General features: G+C 43.5%; 1 protein-coding gene across 1 annotated transcript; it reads left to right on the forward strand.

Moving 5' to 3' along the window:
- Positions 1 to 4,671: 4,671 nt before the first annotated feature.
- LOC105229814 (uncharacterized) lies at positions 4,672 to 23,964 on the forward strand. The gene is made up of 7 exons (XM_049454243.1): positions 4,672 to 6,483; positions 13,874 to 15,396; positions 15,460 to 15,816; positions 18,367 to 18,514; positions 18,613 to 18,776; positions 18,845 to 20,358; positions 20,428 to 23,964. Exons 1-7 carry the CDS (start codon positions 5,126 to 5,128, stop codon positions 22,285 to 22,287), a joined length of 6,924 nt encoding a protein of 2,307 aa, XP_049310200.1. The 5' UTR covers positions 4,672 to 5,125; the 3' UTR covers positions 22,288 to 23,964.
- The last annotated feature ends 1,136 nt before the right edge of the window (positions 23,965 to 25,100 follow it).

A 25,100-nucleotide genomic window follows, 5' to 3' on the forward strand; every position in this document is an offset into this window, starting at 1 on the left:
AAAAGGTGGAGGATGGAGTCATGTGGAAGTTCATGCAAGTGAAGAAAGTCCTCTGAGCCCCATTCACTTAGGAGGAGCCAGAAACGGTTCTTTTACATATGATTCACTCACTCACTTCCCAGTATCCTCTGGGTAGCCAAAGAACATCTTTTTAAAGGCGAGCTAAAGTGAGAAGGATTGGCGCTGGATTTGGGACTCGCCACGTTAAAAACACCCACTATGAAAAGGAAACAACAGCCTCGGATGAGAGATTCCGCTTTTTTGACGAGTTCAAGAGGTACTCGTATGTATGGCTAAATTTAGAAACGATAGTTATCGTGTTCAACAAATATAAGCGGGTGGTAATGAATGGTGAGTTCATTATGTAGGAAACAATTTCTTATAGTGAATACCCGATGGGTTCAAAACCTCAAATTAATTCGGGTTTACGTCATCATTACGACAATATTTCCTCTTATTAATTCCTTTAATTTAACGAAACTCAAGTGGTCTCATTTAACTGAAGTCTTATAGAAATATTTTTTGTATCGTTCTCTAGATTAGGTAAGTTATACAAGTTATCTGCCACGCCATCCATTCATACTACTTATTCTTATTGGAATGCCTTAAAGACAATCTGGATTACCTGGATTACCAAGATCATGGACAAGGGCCATGAAGAGAAATACGTGGGATTCTTATTTCGGATTCGAAAGGACTATAGCATAGGTCACAACCTACAATCCGGATGGGCATTAGTAAAGACAATACATGTAGAAAGTGCAGAGAAAGAAACATGAAAGAGACGCTAGAATAGCTTCTATGCTTTCGTACTGCCTTAAGTAAAACTCGTCATGGATACTCAGGAGCTTTAAAGGACTAGAGGAAGTGTAATCGCTCTTAAAGTTCGCAAAAAGTGTCGGCGTCGTGTATGACGAATTCTTTAGCTCGCATTAAACTAACCTGGAATTACTGGCGCTTGAATCTATTTAAATGATTTGTCAAAGTGATTCAACGAGTTCCAGATTTTCTTTCAGAAGGGACTGTATATATAAATTATTTCATAAGCTGGGTGAGAATTATAAGCAGTAGTGAATGAAATATGGCTAAAAAAACTTTTAGCAACATTTGGCGGAACTAGTATAGACAGCGTATCGGCTTTTGCTGTAGAGTATAGGGAGGAGGGAAGAGATGTATAGTATATAGACTCAGGTTCGATTCCCTCACAGCACGAATTAAAATATTTAACAAATTGTATGCGAATAATAAATATCCAGATACTTGAGCGTATTGACTTGCCTAACGAACGCCTTTCTTTGAAGAAACCAAAATCATTTCCAAAAACGTATTTTACTCGATCGACAGTATTAAGTCGCTTCCGCCTTTTAGCATAGATATTTAACCGTATAATAAATTTACCGTTTTTGTAAGAGATTCTCAATAATTGTAGTAGAATAAGTTCTGCGCAAGGACTACAACTGTCACCTTTATATTTGCTTTGGTAAATATTTTCGCACTGCAAAAATCAACATAAAAGAGAAATGAAGAAAATTAGTAGAGCCTTCGTGGGAAACCACCCTCAAGGCAATGACATATACCCAAAGACAGCGAATAGTGTGAACGAAACGAATTAGATAAAGAGAAGAGGAGAAGAAGAGAGAACGCAAGGGAAGCGAATAGTAAGAAACTAACAGCCAGCCAACCACCCACATAGAGACATGGCAAGTAACACAGGAAAGCTCTCACAGGCACACGCGCGCACACAAACAGACTAACACCACGAAGAAACAGCAGCGGCAAGCAAGCAGCAATACAATGACAGCGACGCGGCTAAAATGCGAACACGAATACACAACAAACAGCAAAGCATAACAAACCGTAAAGCATCCTGCGAAGACACGGCGACACGAAGCGATGAGTGCGCAGCGAAATCACAACACACCCACACACACACACAAATACACCAACAAAGGCTAGCGCATAAACATAACGGTGGGTTGTACGACGAATGCGGGTGGCTGGCACTTCGGTTTGAGCGCCGCGAGGTGGCGCGACGCAAGCGGTGATAAATACTTGTACGCGACGATGCCAACACTCGGGCATAAAGCAAACTTCGATTTATGACCAACACATGGAAAAATTATGCGCGAGAGCAAATGAGCGTACGCGTATGACAAAGCGTAGCGCAGCGCCGAAGGATGGCGCTATGTAGTATAGACAAAGCAAGGAATTGCGCGCACACACAGCGACGCGCGGGCGGCGTTGCGGAGGGACTTGACAACGGCAAGGAGTACAGCGCGACAGCACCACAGACACACACATATATATACAGCGAATGCGACAGCGCGTTTGTTTGTATGCCAGCTGAGCGGCGCGTTGTATTTTGGGGAGCGCGAAGGCGGTGGAAGGACGATGTGGCGGCAGGAAGTGGGCAGCAGGCGCAGCGCGAGAGCAACGCGTCGCGCGGCTAGAGAGGCAAACAAGCGATAAACTTTCGCACTGACAGCAACTTTCAGGCAACATAAATAGCAGAAAAAAAAACACTTTTCATTCCGACGACTGCAAAACGGCGAATGACACGAAATACCGAAAGAAAAAATTTCCCAGCCACACAGTTGCCATACAGCGACGACTTTAATAGCAGATTTATTGATGTGTAGCCAGCAAAAAAATACAGCAAAATAATTGAAAAAGTGTGAATTTATATTTGGAAGCTAAACAAAAATGTGAATTTTATGGCATTATTAAAAACGGAGTTATTTGAAACGTGCGTGCGTGTATGTGTGTGCTGATGATATTGCAAATAATTCGTGGCTAAGACGACGACGAGTGCTTTCGCGAACAAAGGACATATAGCAGCCAGCAGGCGCAGCGCCAGCAGTGGAGCGGTGGTGTGAAAATTTTTTCTTCAAGTGTGACGAGCAAAACGCCTGAAAGTAGACAGAAATTTAATTTTGTTAACGAAAACGCGTAAAATTTAATCGACTCGGGAAAAAATATTGAACCTTGGCACAGCCGTTGCTGTGGTGAAACAGCAGCAGCCTGTGTGCGAGCGGCGGGGAGGCGCTGCGGGGCCGCGACAGCAGTGCTCGGTATTAGAACATTTTGGCTGCTGCGCGAATTTATGGGCGTTGTTGGAGGTGAAAAATGACGCGACGCATACGCGTACAGACCCCAGCGCCACGCAACGAAATCAAATAAACTAAAATTAACGATTTTTAATAATCAAATAGCCACACTTGCGGGGAAAATTCGATATCAAACGCGTAGCAAATAAGGCTCTGAAAACGGAAGTGAAGGCGGCGCACACATTGCGAACGATCTTCAGGCAGCGCGCTGTGTTGGCCATAAATACAACAGCAACAATAAAGGCAATAATGGCAAACAACAACAGCAACAAGACCAACAGGACCAGCAACATCACCAACACCATCGACAACAGCACCTTTTAGGGAGTGTTCGATAGCGCAAGCTTAGGCGCAGACGACACAGCCAAAGCCACCAAAGCCACCAGCACAGACATAGGCAAAATTAGAGGCACAAGAGACAAACAAAATAATAAAAGAAAGGGCATACGCGCAAGCATAGCGCCACATGAGGACGAGGCATACGCTGAACTCCATACAAGGCAAAAGTGCGAAGACTATAGCTCGTACGCTGCCGCGACGCGACGCGCATACTGTGAACGCGTCGTAACACGCGGATCGAAGCGGCGCGGGTGTAGATAGTTATTTATATATATATGTGTGTGTGTATGTGTACAAAGCGCCGTGGTAAAACAACGGACAAAATGGCATAATGCAAAAAAATTTCTGATACTGAATCACAATCGAAATCAGAAAGCTAAAGCTGTGACTGTGGCTGCGACTGAAATTGACGGCGCAGCGTGTCAGCTGTGAAGGAGACGAGGGCGGCAATGGCAATTGGCGTATGAAATCGCTATTGTGTGCGTTGAGAGCGAAGTGCGCGCTCGTGTGTGTTTGTGTGTTGGTATGTGCGCGGCAAATGTTGTGAGACGCAGCATAATAGAGATAAAAGCGAAGCAAAGCCAAATGTAATGAAAACAAAAATACAAAGCGTATAAAAGTGAAAGAAAAAAGAAAAACGAAAATCAGAATAGCAAGAGAAGAAAGTGCAGAGTGAAAAAAAAGAAACTACAAAAGTGGTAAAGGAAGTGTGCGCGCGAATGTGTGCGTAAGAAAGTGGAAAGGCGCTGGTGTATAGTGGCAAAGCGCGAGTGGCAAGGGCGATAAAGTAGAGGAAAATTAACTTCCTGCGTGTGAAGGATACGCCACACTAACGACTAGCTTGAGCGCTAGTCGATTTTTATACGCGCTGTGGCAGGCGCGGCGTAAAGTAAGCGCAGCGCTGTGCGCAAATTAAAGCAAAATGCAAAAAATGTGCTAAACTATTGCTAGTGCTTTTGTAGCGGCGAACGCGCGCGGTGAAACGAAAGAACGCAGTGTTACGCGCAAGCAAAGTACACGTATTTAATGCGAGCGCGTGCATATTGTAAGGCATAAAAATGTATTTCAAACGCTCTATATAATTGTGGTAGTGCAAAACGTGTGCGCCTTTAAGTAGAAAATATTTTTTACTGCAAATTGTGTGCCGACGCCACGCGCGTTTATAGGCTCGCATAGTGCGCGTAAGTTTTTTGTACACAAATTGTTTTTATTAAAACGCCAAAGTGACGCGCACAAAGCGGAAAGCGTTGCCGAAAGCAACAAAACCGGCGAAAGCGCAGCTGGTCACACATGCGGCGACATTGCGTAGCTCAACGCAACGCAGCGCTGCAGATGCCGCGGCCAACGAGGTGTCCAAAGCGAACGCAGCCGACTTCAGCGCGTTCGACTTCAATGACAGCTCCGACAACTCGGATATACAGGCGCGTCCGCCATCCTACCTCAGCCGCGCGAACCTGCATAACAATACAGGTAGTGGCGGCGGCGGCGGCAGCGGCGGTAACAACAGCAATGGCAACAATACCAGCAACAGTATTAGCAGCTGTAACAGTAACAACAACAACAACAGTAGATTAAATAATAGTAGTAATTTAGTGAACAACAACAACAATAATGCAAATTGTCGCGAAGTGGATGCCACGAGTAATGCAGGCGCGCGCAGTGGGAGGAGTGGCGCTGAAATGCATGGCGTCAACGGCGACGCGATGGAACAGGATGAAGAGGAGCAAGGCGCTGGTGGTGGCGATGATGTTGGTGGAGAGGGCGACGGCGACGATGAGGAGGAAGAAATCAATGAGGCTGAAAACACAGAGCAGCGTGAGCAATGCACACGCACGAAAGCGGTGGAGGCAGAAAGCGATGGCGCGGACGACGACGACGACGACGATGAGGAGGAAGAGGACGAGGCGGACGATGACGCGCATAATGCCGCGTTCAATGTCACCGCGCGACAATTGCGCGCTGTCACGGATGCACTGGCTAGTGTGACCGGTGACAATGACAGGTTTCTCGAGACGCCAAACGCGTCCATTGCCGCCACCGATACAAATGCTGGCGCGGCCGTTAGCGCGTGCAATATTAGCAATGGCAAAGCTGGTGATGACAATATCATCGCCAATAACAACAACAGTAGTAGCAACCACAGCCACAGCAATATGGCGCTACAAAGAAACAACAACAACAACGCCACCAACAATGATGACAATAGCAGCGCCAGCAGTGACGATGATGATGGCGAGGCCGACGATGACGACGATATGGTCTGTCATGGTATGCGCGCACTCGATGGCATGGGTGTGGGCGACGCACATCGCGCGGCAGTTAATACGCACAGCAGCAACAACAATAACAATAGTCACCATAACAGCAATAGCGCTGCCGATGCATTGCTGATGGCGGCGATTGCCAATGCAAGCACCAATGGCACAACAAACAGCAATGGTGGCGCTGCGGGTGTACACAACAACGCGCTGACTACAAATGCGTCCGCAGAGTCACACAACCAATGTGCGACGCAGCAAGGTGGTGCCACCGGCGTTAGTGCGCTTTTTGAGGGCGCTTTAGGCGCCAGCAGCGGCAACAATTGCAATGAATTGGCGCGCAGCAGCAGCGCCAGCTTGAGCAATAATAGTTCGTCCACGGCAGCGCTGGGTGGTGGTGGTGGCGGTGGCAGCGTTATTGGCGCGGGTGATGCGAATAGCATCGGCATTGGTGGCAGTGGTGGTGGCGCAGGCGGCGGTAATGGTATTTGTGGTGGTGTGGTTGGTGGTGGCGGTAACGGTATCGCGTCCGGCATTGGTGGTGAGAGCATGTGTGGCGGCGCGCCTAGCGAGGCGGGTAGCGCGGCTGGTACAACGGGTTCGGGCCATAGTGAGCGTAAGAAGTATCGTCATCAAAATTATAGCAAGAATATTTATATCGGCACCAAGAATGCGGAGAAATGGGAGCACACACGCACGCGTCTGCAGTTCAAAAACGATGTGGAGTTCGTGACGTACTTGTTGAATTTGGCCGACAATGATACGGAGCGTTTGGCGAAGTGAGTATTTAGAAGTGTTTATGTTTTAGTATAATGGTAAAGAGCTTGATAATATTCTTCAAAGAGCTGAAGAATTTTCAGCACTTCGTATTGCTTATCCGAAACTATTGTAGAACTCTTTTCCTTTTTAACGGAATTTTATTCGTGGTTCGCCGATTGGTAGTCCAGTTTACAATGTTTTGAGATTCACGCCATATTCAAGGGTGATCTTTAATTTAACCCACGTAAATTATAAATTATTGGTCTTTCTTTATAACCAAGACCTGCATCAAAAGGGCACTTTTCTAAGTTCATAAATATCTGCTCTTGATCTATCCGCTTTTATACCATAAATCAAATATGAACTAAAAATGCTGGATATATTTGGTCTATGTGAGCTATTTAAAGAATTCTAACCTAAAACTGACTCTTAAGGTAGGAACAATAGTATTTCCTTAATATGGCCTTTTCTAATTTAGATTTTAGACCATACACAACAAGTTTTCTTATCAACCCACATAAGTTATTTTTCTTTAGTGTGGAGGCACTGTTTGAAGGTATCAACGAATCAATCGAAATATTTGAACTGAAATTAGATTAGAATTAGAGCCTATGGTCAAAGACTCTTGTAAAGAAGTAGCTTTGGAATAGAGCATGGTATCGGCTTCCCAAGCATTTTGAGATCAACGGAGAATCGAACCAAAGATCTAGGAATGGTTTTTCATGAGACCTGTACAGTTCCTTCAAAGACTGTGGCACTTTGCTTGTTAAGAGCGTTACCCATACAGTGCGCACCACAAAATTACTCGGAAATTATGTGGTTGGTGGACAGACAAAAATACTTCTCTTTTAGGAAAGAAGGAATTGAGTAATATGATAGAAGTCATTACAGGGCCTTAACTCAAAGATCTTCTTTTCCAAAAGTTTCCTTTCACATCAAAGTACTTAGTAAACTTTAGACTGAAAGGTTTTTCTTGTTATGATATGTAAACTTCGGAATACTTTATTTCAGTGAGCGTCTAAGCCATTTTCGTCCAGTAAATCAGCCAATTTACTGGCAGAAGTTGTTGGTAATGTAAATATTTTCATCTCGTATTTTTAATAATATCGAAGGCCTTCCCTAATGTGCCTTTTTAGTAGCAATTGTAGGCTTTCTAGTGATGAGGTATTTCGGTTAGTTTGGACCACTGCTCTTAGTTCAAGGTAAAGAAGTGTCGTCATGGGCACAACATTTCTTCCGAGCGGCATACAATTATTTTCTTCTTTATTGGCGCAGACATCGCCTACGTGGTTATAGCCGTGTTAACAACAGCGCGTCCATCGTTTCTTTTTTTCGCTCCAATTGGAGATTCTTCCTCTTCCTCTGCCTCCAAAACCTTCAAAGCAGGAGTGTTTTCATCCTTTCAGAACCTTTCTCTCGAAAACTCGTACCGCCGACTCATCAGATGTTATCGTCGTACATGCCTCTACATCATATAGCAGGACGGGAATAATGAGGGACATATAGAGTTTGGTCTTTATTCGTTGAAAGGGGACTATACTTCTCAATTGTCTGCTCAGTCCGAAATAACACCTTTTGGCAAGAGTTATCATGCGTTTTTATCTCCAGGCTGACATTGTTGGTGGTGTTTATACTGGTTCCAAGATAGACGAAATTATCTGCAACTTCGAAGTTATGACTGTCCACAGTGCAGTTTCTCCAGCAGCAGGTTGAAGAAATCGCACTATAGGGGGTCTCCTTGTTTCAAAGCTCGTTTATTATCGAACGGTCCTTCCGATACTGACGAAGCTTTTGATGCTGCTCAACGTCAGCTTACCGTATATGTTTGCGAGGATACCAAGTTAAAACATAGTGGCATAGAGGTAGATCCTTTTCATGCCAAGGTGGCTTTAAAATCGACGAGGAGGTGGGGTGCGTCGATTCTCTTTTCACTGGTATTTTCCAAGATTTGGCGTTTGGTGAAAATCTGTTCGATGGTAGATTTTCCAGGTCTAAAGCCACACTGTTAAGTTTCAATCAGTTAGTTAATGGTAGGCTTCAGTCTTTCACATACTACGCTCGTTAAGCTTATCCCATGGTAGTTGGCGCAGATTGCGGAGTGCCCTTTTTTGTGGATTGGACAGAGCACACCAAGGTTCCAATCATCGGGAACTGATGCACACACCATGTCAGTTCTTCGCCGCCATATTTGAATAGCTAGGCCGGTAATCTAGCGTCCCCTATCGCTTTGTTGTTCTTCAGGCGGGTAATTGCAATTCGAACTTCTCGATAGTTGGGCAATGAAATATGTATTCCATCGTCAACGATTAGGGAATCGGCTTCGCCATAAGATAGTTTAAAACTGTCTATATTTGATTTCGAGGCTGACAGAAGTTGTTACTTTGCACATTATAATTATATTTTCGATTTTTTTCAAATGATTGTGAGCCGAAGCGTGAATTCACAAAGTGCGTTTTTGAAGAATAAAGCCATTATTTTTTAATCTTAGTTAGCGCGAAAGCTGGAAAAAGTCCGAAATGTCCTTAAGCTTTGCGAAAAGTATCAAGAGAATCGAAGAGAACTTTTTCTTTTATAACGTTAAACTTTAAACGTTAAAGTTAAAGATATTTTATACAGTTTCCAGCGCAACAAACTTGGTACATATTCGTATTTGTGGTAAGGTCTCACGTCGGAGACCGTTCCAAAATTAATCCTCGAGAGAGGACTTTACTTCTCGATTGCCAACTCAGTCCGAAGTAGTCCGAAGACTAACTATCTCCCAAAATAACCAGATCAAGCTTAAGTTTTCATTATTTACCAACGAAAAGGTTGTGCCTTGTTCTTGTAGAGCTCAGCACATAACATTGCCTGCTGGTAGGTGCTAACACTCGGGCTTCGCCTCGCCTCGCCTTTCTGCAGCGCCGCGTGACGCTTGAATGATTCCCAAGTCTTCGCATGTTTGCCGTTTGGACGCGATATGCCGATGCGTGCATAATGACTTCGAATATTAAACAATCCGCCATGGCTGCGCACTTGGCGGGCGAGCAACAACAACAACAACAAACAACGCGAACAAAAACAAACAAATAAGGTATGCAATGAAAGGCGACGCACAAAAGAGCGACAATATAAAAGGCGATTCATGCGCGAATGGTTTGTGTGCGCGACAAAAGCTTTGCCGCCACTTTGCCAACCGAGTGCATACGAGCATATACGCAGCAGCGATATAGCGCCACTATATACACATACAAACATGTGTGAATTTGCTTGTGTGTATGGCATTAAAGTCGATATGCGGGCTGCAGGGGCCCGCGCTGTGTGTTCGTGACTCCAAGGAATACAGCCGCGCGCACTCTTATCGCCGCGCCAATGTGCGCACATGTATGTGTGCGCGTGTGTGTGCATGAATGCGTGCTGATGATAGCGTGTTAGCGGAAGCGGAAATACAAAACACGAGGCAGCTAAATAACCAAGCGAGCAGCCATTGCTAGTGAGTGCCAGCGCGCGCGCTTGTGTGTGTGTGTCTGGTTGTGGCTGTTGCACGGCGCTCTAGTGTAGAGTAAAGAGTGTTGCATGCCACATACACAGCCACAAGGCGCTTGCTGCGAATTTCGCAATGCAACGTCAGCGCGCTCGCCAAGTGCTGGCAGTCGTCATATTGCGTGCTTGCCTGGACCTACAAGGCGTCATGAGCTCGTTAAGGCAACTGGGAGTATGCAAGCAGTGCACAAACCCACTCACACATAATCATACACACACACCTATACAAGTGCGTTGCATCTGCTCGGTCGATTGTATGCATATGCAAGTGCATTCAGGCACTCGCGTGCTCTTGTGCATTATCTACTTATGCGCGCATACACTAACGGTACATATACTAACGGTACATGCAGGCATACACCCACACACACACACGCATATGCATATACTACACTATGCGTCTACTACTGAGTCAGAGTCTTTTGCATACGACCCTGCGGTAGTTGATTTTTGGCGAATTGCAGCACAAAAAAACAATAACACAAACAACAACAAGGACGAAATGTTGGAAATTCAAATTCAGAAGCGCATGCAAACTGCGTATTCCGTCTGTTCTAGTGCACTGCAGGCTTATCCAAGCACGACAACAGCATGTGCAGGCAAAAACAAAAACAAAAACGAAAATAAAAACCGAAAAATCGCACAATTCGTGTACAGTTATGTTGGTGCGCTTGCTCTAGCGCTGCTAATAGTAGCAATGGTAGCAACAAGCGCGTATTGCAAATGTCAGCCACCTGAAGTGGCACAGCTCTTAACCGTTGCCTTCCAGCCCGCCCCGCTATTCATCATATATGTTGCCTACCTTGACGCTGCTGTCGAAAGTCTTCCCCAAACGCAAGAGCCATGGTAGTCATGGACGCAACGCTGATAGGGTGTATGCCACAACGAATTTTTAGCTAGAGATTTCTCAGTGATATCTCATAGAATGCTCGTAGGGTTTATGGACATGGAGAGCAGCAACAGCGAAATTGAGAAAAAAATCTGTATTCATATATTTTTAAAAGCCTGAGCAAGACTACGTTGTATGGTATTTGGCAATCTGGATCGTTCACAAAAGAAGTGGACACCATGGCCTGTGTAGCACCTTTTTCCCATCTTTTATACCCTCACATATCCTTTCGATTTTATACTTTAATATTCCTTAATTTTGCCAAAAAGCTTGTACCACCCAGAACCAAACGTTGGAGACCCTATAAAATATCAATATATGATATGCAAATTGTCAATGTGACGAGCTGAGTTGACTTTTTTATAGTTGGGGGAAGCATCGAAAGCCATAGTGCGAAATTTTAATCCGCTAAACCTAACCTGCTCCCAACTCAAGACTCTCCCACGGAACCACCGGTTAACTATTACTTCGTGGGAGGGACTGGACATTTAAGTGTCTGCGGACTGACGGACGCCTAATCTGTTGAAAAAGTCTCAGTTTTGTCATTATGAATGCTGACGCTCGTTAAACGCTTTCCATTTCTCAGTCGACTGAAACATGAGTGTCGTAAAATTATCGACAAACTACCACCGAGCGTGGTTTTTAGTTTTTCCCTTATATTTGAAAAATGGGGGCATTAAAATAATACATGTTTCAGAGTCCTCTATATGCTCTGTGCACAGTTCGGATTAATGTCATTGTGGAATCCGTGAAGGTTGCTTCTAAAGCACCCAAGTCCACCAAGTATTTGGGTCAGTTGTAAAGTCAGGTTCCCATATCGTCTGTATATGCACGAGTGGATGTCCGGTATAAGTATGTTGGTCCAGTACCCTTTGGATGAGGATTCTTGTTCCTCTCCGCTGTCTTTTTCGATACTATTTTAGGCGCTGATAGCTGATATAATCATCTCCCTGGATGGCATACTGGCCAATACTTCAGCAGCGTCAGTTGATAGAGTCCGGCATTACTCGTCGTCGTTACTTTGTTTAGCATACGCTTTTATCCATTGCCTGTATCCCTAATGGTGATGCATACGATATTACGGAACCCATTGCTTTTGCCAGTAAAAATCGCTGGCTGGAGCGCACGTAGCCTCTGTTGTCCATCATTATCCATAGAAAATTATAAATTTTGTTTGCTTTACCAGAAGTATCCGACAGGTATTCCTTAAATTTTAAATTGGAATCCAATATTACTCCCTGATACTTCAGCTCTGGCTGTGAAGTAATCTCGCACTCGCCTATGGTGAGCCATATTCGTTTTTCCACTCTCCTGATGCTTTTGAATCAAACTTCTGCTCCGCCAATTCCAGACTCACAGAAGAGAACCATTGGCGTAGACCATTTAAGCTCTCATTTTAATTCTTCGGTCGACTTTTCCAGATTTGTTCGAGATTCCATAAAATTTGTTCTAATACTGAGCCTTGGGGTACTCCACTCGAGATTGAGTAGCTTTTAGTGCCTTCGTCCGTATTTCTTCGGTTTTTAAAATATCTCGTTATAATATTGACTTAGTAATGTCTTGCACACATCCTACCCAAGAAGATTTCCATTTGTCGTAACCGCTGATATCGGCTAAGCAAATAATATCACCGCAAGCAAACTGACCGATAAAAATCAAATTCTTTTATGGAAAAATTTTTATTTGTCATGATATCCTCACGAACTTTGGCAGAAATTATAATCTCCGAACAAATTGTGCGGAATCAAAACACGATAGTAAAGATGTGGACGTCATATAAACTGACCTTTCAAAAATAAGACATTTTCTTAAAAGGTATCTTCTTTCTATTAAGTAATCTTAATTGGCCTTGAAAGTGGTTCCTATCACATAGCGTGGCTACAAAGAAGTTGCAAAAAGTGGAGAACCGTTGGGAGCAAAAAGTTGATCCCGCATCTCCGCTCCTCTTTCCTCTTGCGATGACATATCCAATTTCGAATTATTTGATTTGATCGGATTTCTACGGAAACGGATCCAGCCTTAAAATTGCTCGAACAATAAATACCCGAACGTGGAGAATAAGTTTCAAGACGTTTGTAGAGATGGTCCTCATTGTGTCGGTTATTCCAAAATAGTATATTCTGAAGCTTGATAAAAAATATAAGCTTAACAGCCTTTCATTCGAATCACAAGTCAAGAAATCATGTTTAAGTAGGCATCCTCTCCATAAATTCTAGTCTGCATAACCCTACAGACTTTCGAGATCTTCGACGACCAGTAGTTGGATTATGATTACAAGGTCATGGTCTCGACTTAAACTTTTGAGTTCCTGATATTAGCTATAGGCAAATAAACCAAAACTCCTACAGCTAATCTGAGTTCTAATCGCACACGGAACTACTACGGAAACAGCCGCAGTTCTTTTTCTTTTGAAAGACTCAGAACAAACTTCTTAGTAAGCCGATGAAATGTAAGAACTGACTGTAATCTACCTGAAGATCTCGAGAGTCTAATAATTTCAGTCTCTAATAATTTCTGAGGCTACAACAACAATAACTAGCAGAACAATCTACTGTATAATTTCTTTTAGTCCTCGTCCCTGAGTTTCCGCAATCGCAAATAAATTTTTCTTCTCATTAATAAGATATTTAGAATGCCTTGAAATAGTTGCTTCTTCTAGGATTCTATATAGTGGTGAAAAAGACGTCTCGTGAACTTGTGAAACACTTTTCCATATTACTGTGGATAACTCTACTTGAGTGAAGGGATAGCTCAATCGCTTCTAGTTTGGTGGTAGTTTCTGTCAAGCCTACGATAAACCATTCGGTCGAGCCTCAAACCTGAGACGCTTTCAACGTCACCAATCGAAATCTGAATCTTATAGAAGACAATTCAGAATTTAATCAAGTTCCCGCAAGAAACTCTTTATTTTAATTCCAGTCCAATCGTTGTTATTATTCACTTTCATAAGCATATTATGTAAACGAAATCTAAAGAATACCTTCTCATTTTATTCTCCACAGTTTACCACCACCCTCAGCGCCAACAACACCCACAAAAAGTTTCGCCAACAACTTCAAATTGGAGCCCAACCTCAGCGTGAAGGAGTTCAGCAAAAGTCAAACTGAGAATAGCAGCGAGGCACCAGCACCCGCGCCGACACGGAGGAAATACAAGAAGCGTGTACAGTTCAGCGACGCGCTCAATGGCTTCCCGAAAATCAAAGACTTCTCGAATTTCTCCGCCAAAGCGAAGAAACACGATCAAAAAATGAAGAATGCCGCCAACACGAGCGGTGCAGGCACCGATACCTTGCCCGAGGTATTGGACTGTCGCATAGCAGAGAAGATCAAGAGCGAGCTGGAAGAGAAGGGCGCTACGAAAGGACCAGCACATCAAAATGCATTGTGTTTGAAGAAACCAGGTGAGGCGGGAGATGAAACCGAACAACAAAACCACAGCGATGAAGAAGATGATGAGGAAGCAGAAACAGAGACAACTGGCGCTGACACTGCCAGCGCAGCTGCACTCGCGACTGCTGCCAACGTCGCAGCCGCCATAGGCGATGTGGTCGATGCCAATAGCGGCGCCGGGGCAGGAGTAACAGCAACGCCCACACTGACTGCACCAACCGCAATGGCCACCACCAGCAATTTCCGTGCGCGTGTGAAAGGCAAACGTGGTCCCAAACCAGCAACGACGCTGCCGGTCAGCAATGCATTCAGCAGTCTGGGCAACAGCCTTGCTGATGATGAAGAAGATGAGCTCGACGGCGAGACGGATGGCGATGATGAAGATGAGGAAATGGACGAGGAAGCATTGGCGCGTGAAATGAAGAACGAACAGAATTTCGTTGAAGAGGAGGACGAACACGATATAGCCTTTCGTTCGCAGCAATCGTGTCGCGAATGCTCCATCACGCATGACTACAAAATATGTCCATTACGCACAGCTATCGGTACCATTACCGATGCCGTCGACTTGTTGGAGTGGATAGAGCGTAAAAACTTGGAAGCTTTGGCTAAACTAAAACACGATGCACAACGGCAGGCGAAACAGGATCATGATCCGGATGATGAGGATATGGACGAAACTTCACAAATGTCTGAGCTCGAAACGAAGCCGTTGATAACGTTCGCCGAGGCATCGGTACCAGCCGAATTCGAGTTGCACAATGTCGAACCGAATGTGACGGGCGTATTCGCGCGCACCGAAGTGCGCTCCCACACGAAACTCGGACCGCTCATTGGTCAGCCGGTACAAAGCAGTGATGTACGCGAAGGCAGCGATATGAAGTGGATATTCGAGATCTGCGAAGCTGGCGCCGAGTTGTCACAACTATTGGCCTGCGACAATCCGAACACTTCCAATTGGTTGCGTTACATACGACCGGCGCCCAGTTATGAGGAGCGCAATGTGAATTTGGTGTCGATTGAACGGCAAGCGTTCTTCGTCACCTGTCGCGATGTGAAGAACGGCATGGAATTGCTCTACTGGAGCGACGACTGCAACACGATGTGGCGCAAGAAGCACACGGAGAAAACGAGTGAGTTCAATTAACATTTCCATCTATATTTCTGTATGCTTAATCCAATCCTTTTCCGCGCAGATTGTGGCGGCTGCAATTTGCGCTTTGACCATCCGCTCTACTATCGCACGCATTGCTCGATTTTCCACGATCCCTCAATGAGTCTCACCATACGCAAGTACCATTGCAAGGTGTGCGGCGAAGCGGTGCTCGGCAAGGACAACATCATGAAGCATGCGGCCGAGAAGCATGAGGGCAAAGGCGCCTACCAATGCCAATTTTGCAACAAGTTCTTCCTGCGACTCAACTACTTGGAAATGCATCGCACCTACGGCTGTGCGGCCAATCCGAATCGTGCGCGACCACTTTGCGATTTCTGCGGTCGCAAATTTTGCCAACCGCAAAAGCTCAAGGCTCACATCAAGCGCATGCACAGTGGTAAGATGTTGCAGAATTCGTAATTTCCGGTAGTCGTGCGGTCACATCTGAGCGCTCAAAGTCGTGCTTGCGTGCGTGTGCATGTTTGACTGCGTTAGTGTGTGTGCAATTATAACCTCAATCCACATACCTTCATACTTTGAATGCGGCGCGTTTGTGTGCGTGCGTGTTTGTAGCAGTGCTTTGTAATACATAACTGTAGTTTGCGTGTGCGAAACGCATTCGTCGTATAACCTTAAATAATTACGTGTGTATGTTTGTGTGGGTTTGTTGTTCTTATTGTTGTAAGCCAGTACTAATACATTCATGCCATAATTCGCCTCACATAACCAACATTCATCATCACATATATTCTCGCATTAAGTTCGAAAATTGGAAAACACATTGTTGCCATATTGTTTCACATTCATAAATATTTTTCATAATTTTGTAATCGTTACCTTTTTTTCGAAGTTCCCCCAAACCAATTCGGATCTTTAGTTAAGAGTCCTGGAAGCCTCATTAGTATAGACATAGCTAAGTCCGCAACTATTCTTTCTTAAGCGAACCAAGTAGCCAGTCCAAGCTGAGCTCTTGGAGAGCCTGTGCATTTGAGTTTGTGGATTCCTTTCCTTGTAGCTCTCTTTGAGTTTTCTATTAATCATCTCCAGATTTCGTTTGATCAGTTCCATTAGGCAGTATCTTTTTACGTTCGTGAGATTAAAAATTTCCTCGGGCATCACTTGAAACATTCAATAGACTGTCTGCTCGCCATCAAGCGCAGCTTTATACGGACCTTGGAGAACAGTTAATATAGACTCTGTTTTTTTGAAAAAGCTGGATCCCAAAAATACCATTAACCTCGCATGAAATTGTGTCCAAACTCGGTCTATATTCGCTTCCGAGGAAGAACATACGGTCTAATCTCCAAATAACAGAATGCTTTTACATATTAGACCGACAGAGCCCTTCAGACCTCACTCCGAAATATTTTATAGACTCCATTTTTCCAAAAACTGGATCCCAAAAACAGCGTTAACTCGCTCCAAATTCTGCCCACATCCACTCTCCGACAAAGCACAAACGGTCTGACCTCCAAAATGACAGTTTACTTTTACCCACTACGACAGAGCCCCTTTTTAATACCAAAACCATTCTTTTTCCAAACTTAGCATTGAAAATTGTTTGCTTTGATTCAGAGATCAAAGCCTCCACAGTGAATCTAATTGGGCTGGGTATTGGTATTGGATATACTCAATACTCAAGGTTGCAACGCCGTAAAGCAATAAGGTATTTTGGACGAACCATCACATACTCAAGACTCAAAGTTGCACCGACTTTCCAAAATTGATTCCAAGACCAAGTTGTCTTGCTTTGCAAAACTCTGAATAAAACTGCAAGAGAGTTCCACTGAAGCTGTCACTAGCCCAAGCAGCAGCTGCAAATTAAGTATCAGTTCCGGGGAAGAAGAGTGGCAAATGAGAACTTCAAACATATATAAAAGTGATCAAGAATGTTAACCCCAGGAATCAAGCCGTCACTGGTCACTTTGACAATGACTAGACTATGACGTTGCTGTGAACTAAGTGAGATACAGGCCATTCCACAAGGAGGCTGGTAAAGTGAAATCGCCGTTTGGCTAAAAGTTAAGTTAATTTTATGACTGATTCCAAAGCTTGGGATCACATTTGGACTGCAGAAGATAGTCCTTTGTGATGTCAGGAAACCTTGAGCAATCCTGGTCCCTTTGACAATGACTAGACTATGACGTTACTGTGCACTAATTGAGATAAAGGCAAGAAGGCTGTGGAACGGCTCTTTGGGCTAGAAGGTAGGTTATGTTGGATTCTGTGGTTGATTCCAGAGCTTGGGATCACGTTTGGACTGCAGAGAATAGTCCTTTGTGATCTCAGGAAACTGCCATCATGTCTGTAAGTGCGAAATCCAAAGGGTTTTAGCCTTGAACAGTCCTAAGCCGAATCGGAATGTGGTGTCGGAAAGTCGGTCTGGAACATAGTATACCTCTATTTACATTTCTCTCTCGAAAGCGGGTGTGTCTAAGAAGCCATAGCATTCCGTTAATTCGGACCGGAATATATACCATTGCTAGAATATTATAGATTCCTCAATAACTAACCCGCTTTAAGCTCCTACCTTTACCAACAGCGCGTACTTAGAACCAGTAACTCTTAGTATCTACAACTAACTGCTTATATAACTAACAAAATAGTGTTCTCAATATAATAACAAATATATATATACATATAATAGCAAATTGTAAACTTACTAACCTCTAATTGTAGTCTTTTTCAAAGTACATATTAACCTACATACTATGGTAGTTGGATATTACCCGCTTATGGAACAATACTAACCACGGTGTAGCCCTATATAATGCTACGACAATATCGAAATACGCTTTCTTGTATATTCTGTTTGCTCATTTTCCTTTTTATCATTTTCAAAATCACCACAATCCACCACAAAATTTCATTTTCTTCATAAATTTCATTTTAGATATGGCTGAAGTTTTACGAGATTTTCAGTGTAAATTATGTTCAAAACTTCTAGGATCACGTGCCGCGCTGCAGCGTCACTCCAAGGAGGTGCACAGTCGCAACTCGACGGTGGTCAGTTGTCCGCGATGTCAGAAGCTCTTCCAGAATCGCAGTAATTTGAAAATCCATATGCTCACACATTCGGGCGTCCGGCCATTCAAGTATGTCTTAACCCCTAGACGATTTAACAAAACCAATTTCTTTCCAAAAAAACTCGTAAAATTACTTTTAACTGTATTTTTTTGCACTTCCTTTGCAGATGTTCGGAGCCCGAGTGCAATGCCGCTTTCACCACGAAGCAATGTCTGCAGTTCCACTACAAGAAGGTGCACAACTATACACAGGAGCAAATGCCTCGGATTGAGCGTAGTGTCGCGTATACCTTCGATGCCTATTCGGGTGGCATGAAGGTGGACTTTTTGGGTAAGTTGTCAGTTCAAAACAACCAAAACAATACAGTACTTATTTGTATTCCCTCACTTCATACACAGAACAAGCGCCGCGCCGACGACGTAAGAGTTTGGAGGATCAAAACTCGCGCCTGAGCTCGAGCATACAAAGCGATACTGAGTTCTCGGACGATAATATCTTTGAAGCCATCAAAAAATCGGGGAAATCAATCAAAGATCTGTGCCGTAATGAGCCAAACCTCTCATTGCTCTCATCTAAGATCTCCAGCATATTCGGCGAAAAGGTTGTGGGTAGCCGAAAACGCAAGAAAAAGAAAGAACCACCAACACAAAATATGAATTTGATGGGTGCTGTCGCTGGCGGTGCTGGTGTCGGTGTAGGCAACGCCACGGAGGAGGATGATGAAGACGAGCATATGGAGCAGGTGCGTCGCAAGCAAGCCAATGCGCAATTGAGTCTCGTCGAATCCTTTTTGACCACGACGGCACAGCGTCTCACCGCACAACAACAGGTCCAACAGGTGGTCGCCGCCGCAGCTGCTGTATCAGCGATGGCCGGTGCTGGAGCGGCCGCTGTGGCCGAGGATCCCACCAAAATGCACATGATGTCTGGGCTGAACAGCCAACACCACGCGATGGCTATGACTGGGCATGCCGTGGCGGGTATGCTGAACGACGACGATGACGAAGAGGACGATGAGGATGACAATGGCGCGGATGACGTACACGATGGCGGTCATGGTGAAACGCATGACGACAATAACGGTTACCGCCATCACGCGGGCATGAATGCGTTGGGACAGAATTTGGTTGTGAGCAAAGGCAGCAAAAAATGGATTAGCGGGGACGATCGTCATCTCTCGCGCGATTGTGTGAACACGGTGGATCGCTGTGGCATGGGTGGGGGCGGTGTTGGTGGAGGTGGTGTTGGAGTCGGCGTGGGTGTTGGCGGCGGTGTGGGCACTGATGCAGCCGTCGCTGCAGCTATGGGTGGTGCCGCGGCTGTGGCGGCTGCCTGCGGAATGGGTGGCAATGGTGGTGGTGTTGGCGTCGGTGTGGGCAACGACATGGGTATGCCACCGTTCGCGGTGCCACCCAGCACCGTAGACGATGCGAACAAACTGATTGGTCACAATCGCGACTTCTTGGCGCGTCTGATGAACTCCGCTAGTGCTAGTCATGCGCATCACAACAATCGGGGCGAGGAGGATGAGAACTCTTCCTTCCTCGATGTAGTCGAATCCAACAATAATAATAACAACCAAATCGCGCAGTACCATCACAACAGCGGCGGCGGTGGTGGCGGTGTGGTTGGTAATGTTGGCGGCGGTGGTCACGTGGTCAATACGGGCAATGGCAATACGAATAATATGGTTGGCGCGGGGGCGAACAATACACCGGGCCATCAAGCGGAGGAGGCACAGTTACAAATGAATTCGTTGGCGCATTCGCAATCGTTTATGAGTTCGTTTTACAACAATGCAAATGCAAGACTGAGCGGCGCTGGTGGCGCCTCGACATCGGCGAGCATGCTTGTAGAGGCGGCTTTGAATTCGGTGGGTAACATGATCGATTCGGAAAATAATGACATGAAGGTGCGTATACTTATTCCAAAATTTTCTAGTCCAACCATACAAACTAATAATCTTTGCCGCTGCTTTCAGGTGCCGAATGATGCGAACATTAACACCGACAGTCCGATGAGCGCTCATCATGTGGACAACGAAACGAATCGCTTCAACACAGACACTGCCGCCAACCACCACTCCATTAACAGCATTGACAACCTGGAGAACGAGCTGAAGATGATGAAGAATCTCAGTAGCTTCCCAATGCAAATTCCACCACTGCCAATGTTCCCGAACTCAGGCAACGCTATGACCTCCTGCAACATATCGCCAAACGCTTCGACACCGACAAATCCTCAAAGCAACCAAAATAATAACGACGTCGATGTGGATGCCAGCTCCACGCCACGCCCACAGCATTTAGGTGGCGGAGCTGCCGATTCTGACGGTTTCTCCTCGGTACATCATCGCACACCGCCCACGCCGCAACCCATCTCGCCTGGACGCGATTACGGCATGTTCAGCAATGCGAATGCTAACGGCGCTAATGGCACACCCGGCGGTCCCGGCACAGCAGGCAGCAACAGTAGCGGCAATAGCGCCAGTGGCAATAGCAACAATAACATATCAGCCTCCTCACCGTTGCCCACAATGCAAGGGCATCGGCGGAATGCTTCCAGTGTTGGCAGCGCATATCCGGAACATGAGCTCATATCGCCCGCCTCATCGCCGTCCATACCACGCTACAATTTCAATGGCGAAATGATGCGTCACAAGCGCGCCGAACATGAGAATGAGCGACGACAAGCGATTGGACATAATCCACATCTATCGAGTGACGATGAGAACAGTATTATGCCACAAAATAGGTACGTGCACTTGTCGAAAGCAAACGAATCTCAAATTGATTTTCCAAACTCTCCCAGCAGCTCAGGGCAAGATATGCGCATGAAATTCTCACAGTCGCAAATGGACCTCATGTACACCAAGTACGAAAGTATGGCGGCCAATGCGGCGAATCTCAAGTACAACAGCCAAGAGCTCGACTCGCCGGCAGAATATCGCAGCGCGAACAGCAATACCGCCTCTGCGCCCACCGCCAACGATCTGTCCGACTTGCAGGGTCTCGACATGTCACGCTCCAGCGTCAGCGCTTCGAACTATCACCACAACTTCCAGCTGCCTGGCAGCGCCAGCTCCAATATACCGGGTATCGGTCGTTACCATCATCACATCTACGATATACTCTCCGAGCGTGAGCAGCAGACACAACAAGCGCAGACACAACAGCAACAGCATCATAGTTCAGCGGTGGCAGCCGCCGCAGCTGTGGCGGCGCAACATCAACAACAGCAGGAACACTCGAGCCAATTGGCTATGCAACAACACCAATCGGCCATGCATAATATGCTACCCGATCAGCTGGGCGAGCAAGATCACGATCAGACCACTTCGGTCGATTTGAGTCGTACCGCCAATTATGTGGTACCATCACCACCACAGCTACCATACAATCATCCGCATCACGATATGCTGCGCATGGCTTCACTGGACTTAACGCCGAACACCAACATGTCTGTCGGTAATAATCGCTCCTTCCTCTCCTCACAGATGCAGCATCAAAGTCGTGAGAGTCTGGAACATCATCGTCTTTTGTCTACTGTGGAGCAGCATCGCATATTGGCCGCATCCAATGTGGCGGCCGATCAGCATCGCTTGCTGGTCGATCCCACCGCTCATCTGCTGATGGAGCAAAATAATCGACTCTTGGGCACCGATCAATCACGTCTGCTCGGCGAGTCGGCGCAAAATAGACATATGGCGCGTAGTTTTGGCGCCTATCATCAGGTCGCGTCGGGCAATTATCATCCTGGTGTGCGTCCACCAGTACTGCCATCGGCTAATCATCATGCTTCCAATCCATCAAACTATCACCCATTCCCGGCTTATTATTAAAAGTGAGTGTAATGTCAGAATGCTGAAGTGTTGTATGTTTGGCAGAGGTTCGGATAGGTGAATAGTGCTTTTAATAGGGTTTCCAGAATTTAGTTTCGATATTTTTAAGGTGGATATTTTGAGGAATATTTCGGGGGAATTAAATATACCCTTGATTCTGACCGCCTTCATCTGAACTTCCGAAGACATATGTAGGTTCGATGAAAAATTCGCTGCCTACACATGATTCTTCCAATTCTATCTGTACCTTCATAACCTTCGATCTCTGCGTCATCCAAAAGCTTCGATCCATCTTTTTCTTCAGTAAACTGTTTTGAAAGAGGCTCGGCTGGTTTTTTGATCATTGAGAGAGTCTTATTCGGGAATAATTGAACTATATTTTGGAGATCATTGCTTATGTAATAAATCTCGAGAGCACAAAGCCTCAAAGACCCTCTCAAAGAACTGAGATTTAAGTTTCCTTGAATTTCTGGAGTCAGAACACCGTAGTTCTTAATTATAGTGCTAGTCTAATTGTATACATATGTTCCAAGAATTTATACACTGTTGAATTGCTTTAAAAGAGATAGACTTTTGTATTTAATATTCCTCTTCTAAATTTTGTACCTCTAGATCCAGTTTGTGACACCCAACACTTCGTTTGGACACTACATTTCTGTTATCTGGTATGTCAAAAGCACATTCTTCGGCAAGAAAAGATATGATATTGGTTTCGCCGCTTGTTGGCCTACTAAAATTAAGAGTTCGTCGTGAAGTCTTTGTATAGTAGAATTAAAGAAAGGTAGTATCTTATATATAGAAGAACAAATGAAAGTATGTAATAAGCTCTCAACGGTTTTTTTTTTGCCGTGAAAAGTTTGTCGAGAGATAGAAGCACGAAATTAATTCTTTGAAAAAATTATAGGTACTTAAAATATGCTAATTTATGGTACTTAAAAATATTGATGTAAAAAAGTAAGGTATGAGTATGTAGATTTATAAAGAGAATTAAGAGTACGTAATTTATATACTACTAAAATTATTATTTTTAAATTTTTTTTTTATTTTTTTTTTTAATTCTGGTATGTTAATTGTGCAATTACTTGGTGCAAAAATAGAAAATTTCGGTACTTTCATAAGAATTTTTTTCTTAGGGAAAACTGATAGTAATGAAGGGTTTGAATATATTTTTTATTGATCTTACTTCCTGAAAAGTTGCTAATTATTGACCAGATTCACTTCAACTATGTTTCATTGCTTTGAGAACTAGTAAAATACTTGCAAAAAAAAGTTTAGAATTTTCAAGTAATTTTCTGGCTTTGAAAAGGTTTTGTAGTGTTCTAGTTTTCGCCACAGTCCTTTGTAGTAAAATTTCACAAACTACTTTCTGTTGTCCTACTGAGGATTATACTTCGAAATATTTATCGAAATTTGTAGCATACATTGAGGATTAGTGAAAGAGATATATTTTTTTTATATTAGTAGCATACATTTAGGATGACTTTTCACACTTTGTAGCATACCCTTAGGGTGTATTCGGGAAAAATAAATATTTTTTAAAACTTCTACAATAAAATAAAAAATAAAGTGCTTCTTTATTATCAAATTGCTTGCTTCAAACTGGAATTTGATTTCCTTCTGTCATCCTACTAATAATTCCACATCGAAATATTTTTCAAAATATGTAGCATACATTTATGATGATGCGAAAAAAAACATTTTTTTAACTTTTAGCATGCATTTTGGGAGTGTTTGGAGGAAAAGAAATATTTTTCAAAAAACTTTAGCATACATTTAGGATGAGTTTATTGAAAATTAAATTATGCTTAAAGAGCAGTTTATTCACAGTTTGACATTTCTTGCTCCCCTCAAACTGAATCTACCTACATTTAGGATCAGTTGTGCGAAAAGGAACACTTTTTTATTATTATACATTTCGAGAATGTTCGGAGGAAAAGAAATATTAAATAGCATGCATTTAGGATGAGTTGTCTGAAAATTAAATAATGTTTTTAAATATTTTTCAGAATTTTTAACACACATTTCAAAAACTTTAGCATACATTTAGGATGAGTTGTGTGAAAAAAAAACATTTTTAAATATTTGTAGCATACCTTTCTAAAAGGAGGATCAGTTGTGTGAAAACTTCGAAATTATGTTTAGTTCAAGCAGTTTATTTTATTTTTATATTAGTAGCATACATTCAAACTGACTTTTTCAACTTCGAAATATTTTTTATAATTTGTTGCATACATTTAGGATGTTTTTTTGAGCATTAAATTATGTTTAATTAAATTTGTTTTTATTCTCCGTTGGACTTTTTCTTACCCTACCTTCAAGCTTTTTTTAAGAATTAATAGCATAAAGTATCAAAAAAAAAATCACTACCTTTAAGTAACTGTAAAGCATGTAATTGTGTCCACTTAAAGCTGTTTAAATTCCGCTAAATAGCTTGAAGTATAAACATACATATGTATATATTTCATAGCATATGTATTTATTTACTACTTTATTTACCCCATCACAGTTATGTATTATTGTACTATTTATGTATGTATCGTAATGTCTATAAACTACTAATAAATGTGTTTGTTCCTTTCCCTTTGTGGTATTATTATTAGAACTCTACAATAATTAAAGAATTTCACATAAAATATTACAAAAACTAGTTTACATAAATAAAAAATATATATAAATAAAATACTATGTGCCAATATTATAAAAAAATTAAAAATCAAAAATAAAACAAAAAACAAAAAACAAAAAATTATAATTATAATATAATAAAAAATATGTTTTTAGCAAAGTAAGCTTAGCTGTATAAATAAAAAAAA

This window comes from Bactrocera dorsalis, chromosome 4, assembly GCF_023373825.1.
Source record: "Bactrocera dorsalis isolate Fly_Bdor chromosome 4, ASM2337382v1, whole genome shotgun sequence".
In the NCBI taxonomy this organism is placed as follows: domain Eukaryota; kingdom Metazoa; phylum Arthropoda; class Insecta; order Diptera; family Tephritidae; genus Bactrocera; species Bactrocera dorsalis.